The sequence below is a fragment of the Trichomonas vaginalis genome, chromosome IV, assembly GCF_026262505.1.
Source record: "Trichomonas vaginalis G3 chromosome IV, whole genome shotgun sequence".
Lineage (NCBI taxonomy): Eukaryota > Parabasalia > Trichomonadida > Trichomonadidae > Trichomonas > Trichomonas vaginalis.
In genome coordinates, this window is record NC_067206.1 from 11,741,936 (window position 1) to 11,757,781 (window position 15,846).

Below are 15,846 nucleotides of genomic sequence, written 5' to 3' on the forward strand. Positions count from 1 at the left end.
TCCAATAGATGGTTTGAGGCAGAATGCAAATTTCAAACCCAAATACTAAATTTAACAAAGCATTACCATTAATCTTATTATGCCACAAGCAAAAAAAAATTACAAACTCTATTGGAATATCAGATCTTTGGATGATATAGATAATACTTAGAGATGTTACTTTGTGCATAGGAACAACCTAATTTCTACTTGAGAAACTTGGCATGTAATGAAATTTGGAAAAATTTTATATAATAAAAAAATTAGATAATTACCGTATGTAAATCACTAAAAATGTTTACTTGTCCTGTGGGATGCAGGCCATTGTAGCTTCACCGCATTGGTTGTTCTTGTCCTTGATCATGCGGATGTAGCCCTTCTCACCCCAAGCTGTGCCCCAGGAGTTACGAACGATCCAGTAGTTCTTGGAGCCTTCTGTGCCGTAGCCGACGCAGCCAACACCGTGGTCGAGATTGTAAGATGAGCAAGCGGATTCATCATAGATGCCAGAGGAGTAGAGCTGGAATGACCAAGCAGAAGCATCAATAGCGATAGCAGCTGGGCCGAGGGTGGAAACCTTTGTAGCAAGATCCTTCTCATCGCCTTCAGCAACGTTAACATAGGACTTGATCTGGGATGTGCCCTTAGCAGCGTTGAACTTGCAGGAGCCATCACGAGCTGTGTATGGGTAGTCAGCTTCTGTCATGAACTTGCCGGACTGGTGCTTGACAACATAATCGTAAGCAGCATCCATGAGACCACCATTGCAGCCATAGCATGTTGTAACGCAGTCAACAAGGTTCTGTTCAGAGAGGGACTGGAGTGTCTTGAATGAGATGTAGTACTGTGATTCCTGAGCCTGGATGGCAGAGAAAGCCCAGCAAGAGCCGCACTGACCCTGGTCCTTGATTGGGTTAACAGCGCCTTTCTTACGCCAGTCGCAGTCAGCGTTAGCGATAGCGTTGGACTTGACGGCCTTGCGCTCAGCCTTGTTCATGCGGAAGCCAAGGAGGGAGTTGTATTCAGCTGGTGTAAGGTGGGCGAGCTTGTTGAGAGCAACTGTGAAGCCGAGGTTAGCACGGTTGTGCTCCTGAACAAGGCGCTTGTTGGAGAGCCAAATGCCAAGGCGTGTCTGGTATTCTTCGCCTGTGAACATGTTGCCTGTCTCGCGCATCCAGCCGAGGAAGGCTTTCTGCTCATGTGCCTGAACGAACATGTGTAGAAATGATGATTGCTTCTAACTTCTTTATTCTCTCAAAAAAATTCAAAGGGCAGTTATGATTTGAATCTTTCAGGTCACTTAACCAAAAGTGACTAATAATCCGATTTTTCATAACATTAATATTTAAGTTATTTTTAGGGCTATGAACTTTAAGTGTAAAAAATTGAATAACGTCGAAAAAATAACCCCGTAGCAGAAATTTAACTTGTAGCACCCATATTTTTCAATAAAACTGGGTTATTTTTGATAGCCAAACAGCTCTGTATCTGTTTATATACATACATCAGTGGCGACACATGAGAATTCCAACTCTAAATTCTTAATTTCAAGATAATCTTCAAAACTTAAGTTTGCCTTTTAAGCATATATATCGCATGCTTACCCCATATCCTCTTAAACCGCATGAGATAGTTCGGTTAACTCATATTATTTCAGTAAATAAGATATTCATAATTTGAACCTCATGGGTAAAATCACCCCAAATTCTACCAGTGTGCAGATTATCTGATGTAGAGGAAATTGTGTTTCAAAAGTTTGCTCATTTGTATTGAAAAATACCTCTGCTACAAGTTATTTTCTCCACTTTTAGGTTATTTTTCCGACGTTACTTGAATAATTCAATTTTTTTACACTGTGGTATTATCCTTATTTTAGACAAATATTTCTATACCCAAGTAAATGAGAATTCATTCTTCATTGATCAAACTCAATTCAACATAAATTTAAATCTGAAGATTAAAAAAAAATTAATAGGAACATTTTAATAAATACAATAATCTATAGCTGATCAAACTAAACTGTGATCGCTTGAGGAGGAACCATCTTCGTTACTGTTGGGGAGTTCTTGAGCTGAGCGAAAAATATTGTCTCAATTCCATAAACTGATGGGGTGAATAGAATAAATGATATCAATCTGTACACCATCCACCAGCATGAATTGAAAAATTTAATTCTTATCCATTTAAATTTTCTTTCGACTCTCTTGTGCTTCTTTGTAAAGAAGCACTGAGTAATCAGAGGCCAAATCACTGACGCTGCATGATGTATTGTGATTACCATTAGAACTATATTTTTCGTTTTAAGATTTAAGCACATTACTACTATCATTATAATGGACAATGTAATTGCCGCAATGTATTGTGTCACATATAGTTCTAAACCTGGATAAATACAATCAATTGGATTCTTAGGACGGCAGCAAGCAACTAAACATGTTCTAAGTGAAATAATTTCGATAATTAGCATTAATCCTCCAGTTCCTGCACAAGCACAAATCGGCAAAGAGCGTGTAACATGTAATGTAGTTCCAATATAAATTGTAATAGCTAGGAAAATTATATAATAAATAATACAACATATTGACCCGATTACTCGTATATTTCTTAGTATAGCCCAGGACATATATTCTCTATTTTCCAAATATGAATCATCATCAATTACCATTTTATCTAAATTAACAAATTCTTCATTAAGCTCTGCTTCATTGAAGCGATCAGCAGAATCATCGGTATCTTCAGAAGGGAATTTAAAGTCTGCAAGGTGATCATGTTCTCCTGGTTCTGGTCCTTTGTATAGTTCAATTTGCTCAGCTTCGAAAAATTTAATCATTTCAATTCGAGTAAGTGTTAATTCGATAATTGGGCCTGAAATTACGTAACGTTCAGTTAGATCAGGGCTTGCAAAGCACAATTTAACATCTTCCATGAAGGTGTCATTACCACTTTCTAATCCAGCAAGTCTAATGTTTGCGCGGCTCATATCAAACCATATGCCTGTTTGTAAATAAAGCTCTGAACACCGTAGTATTAGCGATAGGATATTTTTCGACTCAGGGCGAATATAATTTCCTGTAAACGATGCTTTTAATAATTTTCGTTCGCCTTCAATACAATCTAACGCATATTGAATAAGTTTTGTTAATTTATCATCACCTTTAACGTATTGCATTATTTGAGAAGCCATTGTATGCATTTCGTTTAAAAAGACCAATTTACCAAACTCATTGAGTTCTTCTGGTGCAGGCGGTAACTCCACCATAAAAATCTTAAATTTTTTTGAAAATTATACAATTCATAAAATCATTATATGATCAATAATATTAGAAATTCCAAAAAAAATTGCTCAAACTTTTGTACGTTATTAGAAATTATATTCAATTGAATATTCATGATATTTTTATCGGCACCACTAAGATAGCCTTTGTGGAAATAGTGAACTGAAGAGCAAGATCTAGGTAGTGCAAATAAATACTTCCTAACTTCCTTCCTAAATTGTCCTAACTTTTGATTAATCCATATCAATTAACCAAAAGTTTTTGCACTTATGAAGGAGAATAGGGACTTTCAATGTGCTGACTCTAAAAATATTTAAGCATTTTTTTTATCATGAATGCAATAGAAGACATCAAAATTCTCTAAAATTTCGAAGACGATAGAATTCAAAGGGGAATGGAGCTAACACCCCTTGGAATGAACAGACTTCTTTATTCGAAGTTAAGACCATATTTCACAAATTGCTCCATCACCAATCAGCGACAGAGATCTATTTTTAAAGACATAAAATACACAATAAAATTAGTTTGTTCAGCACACAAAAATCCACCATTATTTCTCTATTTAATAGGACTTTTAGTGTTTTCAGATAACTATTTTGCAATTAACCTAAGTAAAGCAACAGATTTATTTCAATACTCCAAAGTAGGTATCAAAAACTTTATGAACAAGCGAAAATACATAAGAGTTAGTTACAGCACTGATGAGTTGCCCATAAATTTTACTGAAATTCCTCTTTATAAAAAATGGATTATCTTTAAAATCCCCAAAGATGACGTTTTATCAACGCTATTCCACGAATTTCCAGCTATACATGTAAAATCAATTACAGATTTTATTGATGATAAAAAAAACGATAAATCAAATTTTGTAGGTTTGATGATTCGTGGTGCCCAGGCTGATATAGAGAATCAGATGGATTCGCAATAATATATTTATATTGTTTTTAATAAATTATAGAGTTCTATTTTTATTGAGATTTTATACATATATATTCATAAATGATTACTGGGGAGAAGCTTCCTAAACTTTTTAATCCCATAAATATGGTCATTATCTGGAATAAAGAGTTAAGCGTCATATGTCACTTTTTGTACTAAGGAAACATCGACTTTATGCGTTATGACTTTTCGATGAGGAAACAAGTGTTCACGTATTATAAACTTCCTTATTCCAATAAACCAACCCTAAACATAATTAATTCTAAGAATGATAATGGTCTCTTTTCTATGATAACCAAATCAATTTGGTTATCATAGTAAAGCACCAAAAACAGGAATAGGAATAACCGCGTTTAAACAGGAATAGGCAATATGGAAACTAGAGAAGACTCAACTGATTTTTTAAGCAAATCTTCTTTCTGATTCAAATCTGCTTTGCTCATCATTGTATATTACTGCATTTTTATTAAGATACTTTAATGCATGATCAATGTACATCATTCTTTTAGCAATTTTTTAAATTCATTCTGCTAATTACGTTGAATTTTGTTCAAAAGATATCGTAATTCCATAATTTAATACGTAAAATGTTATTGAATAACTCTGATTATTCCTTTACATGCAAAATGAGTGTGTTCTTTTTTACATTTTTACTCATATTAGATCAAATTTAACCTGATTTTATACTATTAACACTTATTTTAGAGGGATATACTTAAATCTCTATTGTTTTAATAAAAACTTAAAAAAAATATAAAAATTTTCAAAAATGTTAAAATATACTAGCTTTCAAAGAAAATAAGTCATTTTATAAGGAAGACATTATATGTTTAGGAAGGAAATTCCGTGTAATAACCAAAATAGGAAAGAATATTCAATCATTATGAAAGAACTCTATTCTAACAATTTGTGAGACATATATCTTTATAGCGACATAGTTGCAATTCATGTTTTATCCCCTTTCCTTCATTGATTTTAATTAATGCATTCATTCACTGAATATGCATGCTCAAAATCGAATATTTGCCTTACTAATCAACGGACAATGAATGTTTAAAAATGATTAGTATTGAAAAGTAGCTGGAATTTCAGTGTTGTTTTGTATATTTATTCCAAGTGCAAATTTAAACAAAATATACTTATTCAAAGTGCAATGTTTACAAACAATCAATCAATAAAAGTCACATCTTTTTTTCACTGGAAAAAAAAATGATATTTGTTTATAAAGATAAGTATTTAATTACAATAGTACGAATTTAATTTTTAGACTGAAGTTTATTCATTGTTACCGTTTTTAGTCTAAGTTTCTAGGAAATGAGTATTTTATTTTGCAAGATAAAGTTCTTCGATAAAATTAGCATGAAAAATCTTCTTTCGTATAAGAGTAATAATAAGTTTCCGCAAATCTTATTGAGAATAGTACGAGAATTTTGTTTGAAATTTAAATTTTGCATAAATAAAGAATGGATGCAAGAATTTTCCAATTCCATTTTGTTAGAGTTGATTCGTGATTCCATATTGTCGATTCCTATTCCTATTTTTGGTGCTTTACTATGATAACCAAATTGATTTGGTTATCATAGAAAAGAGACCATTATCATTCTTAGAATTAATTATGTTTAGGGTTGGTTTATTGGAATAAGGAAGTTTATAATACGTGAACACTTGTTTCCTCATCGAAAAGTCATAACGCATAAAGTCGATGTTTCCTTAGTACAAAAAGTGACATATGACGCTTAAGGATACCCTTACATTGCGTAGTTAGAAAGAGAATATGATATTGTCATGATTGCTAAAGTTTTAGGCTCCAGAAATGAATATACATCAAACTGAAACAATTGATAAATTGAATGAACTTTTGAGAGGTTCTCAAATAAAAAAAATTATCTAATTTTTTACAATATTACTATTATTTTATCCACATATGTATATATAGTAATTTGAGAAAACTTTTAGGAAAAAATAAGTTTAATAAAAATCTGAATTTTACTTGTTGTGGGATTGTTATTAATTGACACTCCAGACGTATTACTAATAGTTATGCGTATGCAATTAAAGTATTTCTGATGGACAAAATGTGAGATTTATATCAGATAATTCATTTCTACTATTAAGTTATTCATTTATGAGTTTGCACTTATTCGCACTAAATAAATAACTATTAAAAATTGTTTTAATTAATTGACACCATATAATAGAGTGAATTTTGTTTGATCAAACAACAATAGATGATAGATATAAAGCCAAGAAACTTGCTATTAATATGCTCTACTTGCTATTTCAATGTAAGTATGATATTTTCTAAATGTTTCGTTCAGATAACTTAGATATATTAGTCAAAATTTGAAATTTTAATAGCACATATATTAAAAATAATTATTATTCATAAAAGATTAATGAAATAGTAAAAAAAAATCAATCAAATTATAAAAATACAACATATGGTTTTTTATGGTTGTCTCATAATAGCATTTCATGAGAAAAAATATAATGTTGCATGCTAAGTTCGGTCAACGATAGAAATTGAGTGAAAATTAATCATCGAGGAAGTACGATTATGTAAAGTAAAAAAATGTTGTGGGATTTTTAATATTATATATTATTTTATAATAAAATTTTTTTGAGTCATTTTAAGAAGCACATATAATTTTTTGAATTTAAAAATTAAAGTAGTGTCAAACGAATTGATCACTTAATTTAATACTCAGATTTCTTAAAATTAATGAAAAAAAGGTTTTCTGAGAACTTTTGAGAATGGTTTTCAAATTCCATTATTGAAAATATATAGGTATTGTATGAAATTCAAACTCTATATTTATTAAAATTCTAAATTTTTAATAAAATAACTTTTCAGAGGAATATGATTTTGAATGGTTGATTAATAAGTATAAAAATGTCTACGATTTTAAGGAGGGAATTGTTCCTTATGAGGTATACATCATAACTATATACCTCATAAGGAACAATTCCCTCTTGATAGCTGGGAAACTTTCTCTGAATAACTTATCATTTGGAGAAAGTTTCCCAGCTATCTATTAGAAACTAAAGGCTGTGAGGCACTAATATATAATCAGTGCCTCATAGCCTTTAGTTTCTTATTAAAAACGAGAAAACTTGTTCGAAATGATAAACAATTTCGAACAAGTTTTCTCGTTTTAAGGAGGGAATTGTTCCTTATGAGGTATACATCATAACTATATACCTCATAAGGAACAATTCCCTCTTGATAGCTGGGAAACTTTCTCTGAATAACTTATCATTTGGAGAAAGTTTCCCAGCTATCTATTAGAAACTAAAGGCTGTGAGGCACTAATATATAATCAGTGCCTCATAGCCTTTAGTTTCTTATTAAAAACGAGAAAACTTGTTCGAAATGATAAACAATTTCGAACAAGTTTTCTCGTTTTAAGGAGGGAATTGTTCCTTATGAGGTATACATCATAACTATATACCTCATAAGGAACAATTCCCTCTTGATATCCTGGATATTTTTGAATATATTTTTTTAATTAAAGTTCTCATAAGTATTATCAAAAGTGATTTTTTAAAAATATCTCCAATTAATTAACTAATTAAAAGTATTATATTTTTAAAATTAAATAGTTTTTCAATTTTTTTGAAGGAATTGAGATACTTCCCACGACAATAAAATTGAGAGGTTTACATTATGACTGATCTTAGCATGCAACAATAATAATATTTATTTTTGCATAGTTCATTTTTTTTAAATAATGCAAGATATCCCGCCATTAGTTTTCATGAAATAATCCAAAAATCAGCATACACTTGAGAACATAGCAGCTCTACATGTTTTCGCTATTTATTTTCCAATAATATGAGGGGTTCACGGGATAAAGCTTCATTAAGCATAATTGGGGCGGCGACAAATTTGCCCAGCCAGTAAAGTATTCAATTTTTTTTGCATTTTTTTAAAGCTTCTTAACTTAAATCATGGAATGTCTCAAAGACAAAAGTAGCATACAGCATGTAAAGCTAAAGAAAGATAATCATAATTAATACCTTAATTTTTAATATTACGCATTTTTAGGTGCAAAATTTAAAAACATTCTAATACAATAGAGCAGTTTCCAAAAGTAGCATACAGCATGCAAAGCTAAAGAAAGATAATCATAATTAATACCTTTAAAGTTTAAAATCTTGATTTTTTTTAAAATCAAATATTTATAACTTTAATACATACAGCTTAAACCTTATACTTGTTTTCTCTTGTGAGAAAGCAATCTTACAAAGCTAACAATCCTAAAAAATAAAGAATTAAAATTTAATAATTTAATCTAACAAAATTTCTCTCTTTATCCTTTTGCACTCTTTATATGCAACTCAAATCCATCATATAATATTCCTATAATACTCTTGCCTCAAACAATGACGAACAAACTGCTATTCTCATTTAATTACAGACCAAATCTATTCAAATTTCTGAATTTTTAATTTTCATTTCAATTTCAAATGGAATTAGAAGAAGAAACTATCTTTACTGTTATGGATCTTTGTAAATTTGGAGTTAAACAAGAAATACAAGCACAGTATGGATATGGTGAACGTGTCAGGAAAGAAAGATCTCAGATTTCATTCCACTGCAAATATCCAAAATGTCCTGCACATTTTAATGTTGCAATCTTGGATCAAAATAAATACAAACTAATCAAAATAGTTGAAGAACATGATCATTCCGCCCCAAATGACAAAAGTCAATATTCGTCTGTCTTTTATCGCAAATATTTAGAACATTACTTCCAAACAGATGACAATCAAAGAGCGATAGCACAGCTAAATGCATTCAAAGATCTTGAAATTCCTCTTACAGGTCCGTCCATTCCAGAGATGTACGCTCAAAAACCACGTGCAATCAAACGATTTGCAGAGAGAATACATGCTCTTCAAACTAGATATTCTCCTGACGATGTTGTGTCATTGCAAATCTTTGTTCAGACAGTACAAGAAGAATCTCCAGATGATCTCATTGCATTTGAAGTCTCAGACAATAATATGTGTTTCTATTACGCGCCTTTTGAAGGCAAAGCTTATGCGCATAGTATCAAGACATTTCATATAGACAGCACCTATAAATTGTTGCGATCAAACATTCCATTGTATGCATTTACTGGCAAAATCAAAGATTTTCACATTTTCCCTTTTTTATATTTCTTTTGTCAACCAGACACTTATCAAAACATTCAAGTTTGCGTGTGCGCCTATCTCAGATGGGTAACAATTGAGCCAGAATACATTAGCATGGACTGTGCTCCACAGATAGCTCAAGCAATAGAAGAAAGCATTCCACAAGCTCAAATACTTTGGTGCGGAGTACATGTTCTTCGTGCAATTCTTCGCAAATCAAATAAGTTTTCTTCTCAAGAAAAATTTGAACAATTCTATAATTTGATGAAGGATTAGTCTTCAAATTAGATGCAGAACATGAGGAAGAAGCAAATGCTGCCTATGATCAAGTTCTGGAGTTGCTCGACACAGATCCAACAGCATCTCAATACTTTAACAGACAATGGCGTTACAACATATCAAGATGGATTGCTCGTGACAGGCGTGAAGGCGACGCAACTAACAATATTGCCGAAGCTCATTTTAGAACACTCAAACATGACTATTTTCCTGATCGAAAAAATCTCAGAATTGATGATGTTATTATAGAAATTTATACAAAAGTGATACCATCTTTCGTTATCAAACTCAAAATTGATCAAAATCCAGCAGATGACCGTGTCATTAGGATCATGGAAAAAGCAACTAACGCAGAAATTGATGTAAAAAGACAAAGAAAAATCGAGAGTATTTCAATGCTCAATAGATTGCTCAATGCTGTTAGTGATGACTCAATAGATCCCACTAAAATATATCCTACCTTGAAAGTATTATTACAAAGAACTCATTTTATTTAATTTTGATTTTAATTTTAGATTAAATTATTAAATTTTAATTCTTTATTTTTTAGGATTGTTAGCTTTGTAAGATTGCTTTCTCACAAGAGAAAACAAGTATAAGGTTTAAGCTGTATGTATTAAAGTTATAAATATTTGATTTTAAAAAAAATCAAGATTTTAAACTTTAAAGGTATTAATTATGATTATCTTTCTTTAGCTTTGCATGCTGTATGCTACTTTTGGAAACTGCTCTATTGTATTAGAATGTTTTTAAATTTTGCACCTAAAAATGCGTAATATTAAAAATTAAGGTATTAATTATGATTATCTTTCTTTAGCTTTACATGCTGTATGCTACTTTTGTCTTTGAGACATTCCATGATTTAAGTTAAGAAGCTTTAAAAAAAAAAGTAATAAAATAAAAAAAAATTTAGTATCGATAATCTGAAATATGATGTTTACTTAAGCCGCGAGCGAAGCGAGCGGCTTAGTTTCGTAATTTCATACAATTTTTTTTCGAATCTGTTCTTTTCTTAAGCCGCGAGCGAAGCGAGCGGCTTAGTTTCGTAATTTCATACAATCTTTTTTCGAATCTGTTCTTTTCTTAAGCCGCGAGCGAAGCGAGTGGCTTAGTTTCGTAATTTCATACAATTATTTTTCGAATTTGTTCTTTTTGTCAACCGCGAGCGAAGCGAGTGGCTTTTTATTTTTTAAAAATTTTTTTCTTTCTTACTTTTTTTTCCCTTACTTACAAATTTGATAGTAACTTACCAAATCTCTCTATCATATAATAATAAATTAATACATTCTTTGTTTCAAATCTGATACTTTACATTTCTGATATGTAAACTTGTCACTTTTCACTCCACCTCACTGGGCAAGTTTGTGCCCCCCTCAGCATAATTGATTACAATATCATCATATATATACCGAACATATAACAAATGGGATATTTGTATACTAAAATAAAAAAGGAGCAAATTATATAATTTTTGTCATGCTACTTATAGGTTCAAAAATCTTATAATATAAAAATATTTTCAAATACAAAGAAAATATGTGTTTATTTCAAATTTGAAAATTAGATATCTTGTGGGGTCCACTTTCCTCCTCTGTAATCACCTGTAGGGTTATCCTTAGGAAATCTTTTTGCATTTCTTGCCTTGTTGATCTCTTTTCTTGTTTCTGGTGTAGCTTTCTTTTGATTTCTGGATTTATTTTTCTCATATTCAAGTTTTTGGAGTTCGCGGATTGAAGGAGATATTTGGTAATTATTGACACGATTGTATATTTCTTGTTTGCATTTCTCTCCTTCGTTTTTTTGTAAAATTGTAACAGCCGTACGCATTTCAAACGATTTTGCGTTGTTTCCTTTGGGACACTGAGTAAGCATTGAGTGATGTATCGATTCATTTTGTTGTGTTTGAGCATTAGGATCAATTTCTGGAATCAACTTTGCGGCATCATCTGTAAAACGTTTAAATTGCTTCGCTAAATCAGGTTTTGTAAGTGGCTGAAACACAGGATATTCTTTGTCTTTTTCGTGAAGGCAATTTTCATGCCTTCCGATAAAATGATTTAATGTATTCTTCTATAGGAAAATTTTTTTCGTTGTTTCAATTGGAAGCATGATAATAAAAGTGAACCACTTAATAACTTTCGAATATATCTGATGAAATACTTTTTCTTGGTGTTTTAATGGTCTTCCACGTTTCTTCGGCTCTTCTGCTTTAGATTTGATTGGGAATGCTGGCTGTGGTTCACTTTCTTTCTGTTGATTGTTTCTTTTCCTGCTGCTTCTTTATATCCACCATTTTCAAGCTTTTCGAAAGCTCTGCCAACTGCACGTACACACTGACGAGGATCAAGTGTAATTTTAGCATTCGGAGCATATTGCTGGATGATGGCTTTCGTTTTATTGTCATTGTCATGAACCACTGTGGAAACATTTGTAAAGTCAAAATTTGACATCATCCTCTTTGTACATTCTGTTTCCATCATGTTGGATGGGCCTTCAAAGTCTCCTCCAGAGCTCTTTTTTATAACAGTTGTTTCACCAACAACTTTTCCACGGTTGTCCATCATTAAACTTTGGCACGCTGTAGCATTTCTGCCAACATTATAATGCGAATCAGTGCTTAAAAATGTATCTTTCTTCATTGTTTGTTGAGCATTTTTAATAGATTGCTCTTTATATTCTAGTATTACCTTACCTATTTCTTTTTGATGACGGTAAAACTCTTTTTCACTCGGCACTTTAATATTGTTATCTTGAAATAAATTCCTTGCTCGAGTATAAGAGTCACCATTAACAATTACAGAAGCAGTCCAGTGTTTTGGATCGACTTCCTTTGGCGCATTCTTTTCTTGGGAGTTTTTTCTTGCTTCAATTGATTTTTCGTTAGCTTCACGACTTTGTTGTTTGCGTCTGCTTGGTGGAGGCATATTACGTAAATGGTCGGCAAAAAATGTAATAAACGTAGTGAATAATTAAAAAGATTGCTTTATATAACAAATATAATCATTTTTTCCTTAGAAATCCCATTATTTGCATAACAATATTTAAAAATATTTTTTTGATATAGTTTACAGTCACATCAATATGAACTATATTAAACTATCAGAAACTTATGTATGTTATTAGTAAAGTTGAAATTTTTATCATATTTACACATTAAATTTAATTTTCATGCATATTTAAGTTTTTTTCAACACAATCTTGTATTGTTAGTACCGACAATATGAAAGAAAGTTATACTGTATTTAATTTTAGCAATAAACAAAAAAATCTAAATTATATCTTTAGATACTAGGATTGATTTAATGACTAAGAACGTTTTTATCAATAATACCATGATTCATAACATATAGACATAACCTAAATATACCAAAGCATTTCTACTTGGAACTAGCGCATCGCCAAAATAATGGGTCAATATTCATTTGACGTAATGCTGATCGAGAGAAGTCTTTATATATAAGCCTTATCACAATGCCACGAATGCACCCAGCTGCAGGCGTGTCTTGTTTAACATTCATTCCTATATATGATGGAACATTAATCAATAATCATGGAAGTATCACTTTTCAAATAACATCATTGTTAAATGAAAGAAAATTGTATGCAAAATTACATTTTGGTAATGGTGAGACGCAATATGTTGAAGTATATATCATTATTATTTAATATACAAACAAACTCTAGTACAAAATTGTATTAATTCAACTTTCATGTCTAATATAAAAACTTTTTTTAAAAAAAGAGATATAATCGTGTATAATATGAGAAAAATGAATATCAATACAAAATAAAATATCAATTAGCTATTGCTGATGACATATCATGAATATTGATCATTTGATTTGATTAATTTTGATAAATATTAGGCTTTTTGCTAGTTACATATTACAATAAGGCTTTTAAATGGATATTTATTGATATGAGCTTATTTCAAAATGACAGTCTTTGATTTATCCACTAATAAGATTTGATGTCACAAAAATCTAGATTTTGGGGCATAAAAACCTAACACCAAATCATAACTTCTGTGCATATACTAAATTGAGTACAGAAATATGTTAATTTTCAGTATTTTTAGAAGAATTCTTATTATCCTTCAAAAAGTCAGTATTTCTGCTGTAATTTTCTACAACATTGTAGTTATTGCACTTTGTCTATGGATTTGTATATATGTTATATATAAATTATATATCTAAACTGCCCATAAGTGCAATTTTTATATAAATTGTTTATTTCTTTAACAATTTCATATGAAATATGCTTTTTTAAGCGTATCAAAGCTGTGTTCTTAATGTGCATGGATATATCAAGAAAAATGTCGAAAAAAAATGTGAATTCACAAATTCACTGAATTTTCACCGTTTTTTGAATTTTGCTACAGCACTAATATTAAATAATACTAAAATCTTCTGTCTTTGTAAAAGAATAAATTCTGACAAAAAGTGCTCGTTTAAATTTAATGATCATCTGTATGACTAAGTGGTAAAAAGTGTTTATGACCAAAAAAGGGTTACATGCTTAGTCTATTTTTCTGACAGGATACTCTAGATTTACATGATCTCTATTTCATATCTCCGTTTTTAGATTCTTCGACAGATTTTATGATAGAAAACCAAGATTAACAAATTTCCGGCATGTTAATGAAGAAATCTGCAGCTACCCTCAATATTATTTCAATAATCAGTATCGTTTCTCTTACAATTTATTTTTTTCTCAATAATTTAACAAGAAATAACAATACACACTTGGTTTTACGTATAAAAGCTAAGTGTCGAACTTAATCAACTTTACTTACTTAGCAAATGAATATTTTTGTGGTTGCGAGTTCTGAATGCTGAAGTTTTAGATTTCTCTATAAATGATATCATTGCACTTACAATGTTGTTCCAGCCTATCGCATAAATCATAGAAAATCCAAAAAAAAAATAATATAAAGAAAATTCATGTCATGAAGTTCAAAAAATACCGTATAACATTAAAATTTGTTATGCATAATACATTTTAGCTATTATTGATTTTTTTTAATTTTCGAGAAATTGAATGGTGAGTCCGATAGAGAAATTTTTAAAAATCCTAGTGCCTCATAGAAGTAATTTCCCTCGTCTCCCATACTTCCAAATGTATGCATATGACATAAACTTTTATGCATTACACAAGTGGCCAATAATATCTATAGAGTAAAAAATTAGAAATTTAATTTTTTTATATGATAGTTATATTTCAGATTTGCGAGCGTAACTTTTTTCTCCATGGCATACTTGTTTTAAGAGCAAATGATCAAAATCGTCCTTCAATTATTGAAGGAGCTGATATCTTTTGAAAATTGAATTGAAAGGGTATTCAATTTTCAAATTTCCTCTCAATTTTGGAAACATATCAACTCTATGAATTAACAATTATGTGCCTTCACAGTTTATCAGTCATATAAGGTGCTTATAAAGAAAAAAGTTACGCTCGCAAAATATGTTTTTATATAGATTTCACATAAAATAATTATGTAATTTCTAAAAAGAATATTTTTGTTCTTGAATATTAAAGTGTATTGTAGTTTAAAAAGTTTTAAATATGTTGCTAAAATTTCAGGTTTATAGCTCATGTCTAGCATGACTTCTTCGTATGCGCAAAAAATCTGACACGTAAGGGTATCCTTAACTCTTTATTCCAGATAATGACCATATTTATGGGATTAAAAAGTTTAGGAAGCTTCTCCCCACTGTTTATTATACCATAATTAGATTCTATCTAAGAATACACGAAATTATTAATCGCGTCACCAAAAAAGCATTAATATTGAGGTGATATCAAGTAAGGCAAACAAATTTTTGCTTTAAACTATTTGAAAACATGAAATGTTGGAGTGTTTTTATGTTCATTTGTTAATCAAAGAAGATCATCTCTAAATTTTGTATATTGTCACAATATGACTTACATGTTGTTATCTTTTGAGAAAAAAAAGTTTTAGAACGACAGTTCGATGGCAGAAATATGAATTGGATATTCATATGCCATTTGCCGCATTTTAAGGACAATCTGCTCATTGATTTGAATTATTTTCTAATGGAGTACTGTAGAGATAGTAATAAAAGGATACAAAGCATTTCTGTGGTTATTATTTAAGATAATTGAAGTTAAATCATTGATATTATAAACAATGGCAACACATACTGTTGAAAAGAATGAAGTAGTCATTTCAACAGCTCTCAAAATTCTAATTGCAGAAATCTTTGCAGGA

General features: G+C 30.5%; 5 protein-coding genes and 1 pseudogene across 6 annotated transcripts, besides 4 other annotated features; 2 read left to right on the top strand and 4 right to left on the bottom strand.

Moving 5' to 3' along the window:
• Nucleotides 1-231: 231 nt before the first annotated feature.
• On the bottom strand, nt 232-1,205 carry TVAGG3_0073840 (cathepsin L-like cysteine proteinase precursor; the record flags this gene model as incomplete). The annotated part of the gene is made up of 1 exon (XM_001325970.2): nt 278-1,195. The coding sequence occupies one exon, from the start codon at nt 1,193-1,195 to the stop codon at nt 278-280; it is 918 nt and encodes a 305-aa protein (XP_001326005.1).
• A 378-nt stretch (nt 1,206-1,583) lies between these two features.
• On the bottom strand, nt 1,584-3,238 carry TVAGG3_0073850 (uncharacterized protein; the record flags this gene model as incomplete). The annotated part of the gene is made up of 1 exon (XM_001325969.2): nt 1,994-3,238. One exon carries the CDS (start codon nt 3,236-3,238, stop codon nt 1,994-1,996), a length of 1,245 nt encoding a protein of 414 aa, XP_001326004.1.
• A 4,829-nt stretch (nt 3,239-8,067) lies between these two features.
• Nucleotides 8,068-8,090: a terminal%2Cinverted (terminal inverted repeat of MuDR-6/TvMULE4 transposon ID:TVAGG3_0073860).
• Nucleotides 8,068-10,989: a mobile genetic element.
• Nucleotides 8,664-9,611, top strand: TVAGG3_0073870 (MULE transposase domain-containing protein; the record flags this gene model as incomplete). Its single annotated transcript, XM_001325968.2, has 1 exon — nt 8,664-9,611. One exon carries the CDS (start codon nt 8,664-8,666, stop codon nt 9,609-9,611), a length of 948 nt encoding a protein of 315 aa, XP_001326003.2.
• On the top strand, nt 9,624-9,863 carry TVAGG3_0073880 (uncharacterized protein; the record flags this gene model as incomplete). The annotated part of the gene is made up of 1 exon (XM_001325967.1): nt 9,624-9,863. The coding sequence occupies one exon, from the start codon at nt 9,624-9,626 to the stop codon at nt 9,861-9,863; it is 240 nt and encodes a 79-aa protein (XP_001326002.1).
• Nucleotides 10,967-10,989: a terminal%2Cinverted (terminal inverted repeat of MuDR-6/TvMULE4 transposon ID:TVAGG3_0073860).
• Nucleotides 10,990-15,262: a mobile genetic element.
• TVAGG3_0073900 (uncharacterized protein) lies at nt 11,175-11,486 on the bottom strand (the record flags this gene model as incomplete). The annotated part of the gene is made up of 1 exon (XM_001325966.1): nt 11,175-11,486. The coding sequence occupies one exon, from the start codon at nt 11,484-11,486 to the stop codon at nt 11,175-11,177; it is 312 nt and encodes a 103-aa protein (XP_001326001.1).
• Nucleotides 11,685-12,538, bottom strand: TVAGG3_0073910 (annotated as a pseudogene). The gene has a single exon. A coding segment is annotated over exon 1 (854 nt).
• Nucleotides 15,263-15,846: the final 584 nt, after the last annotated feature.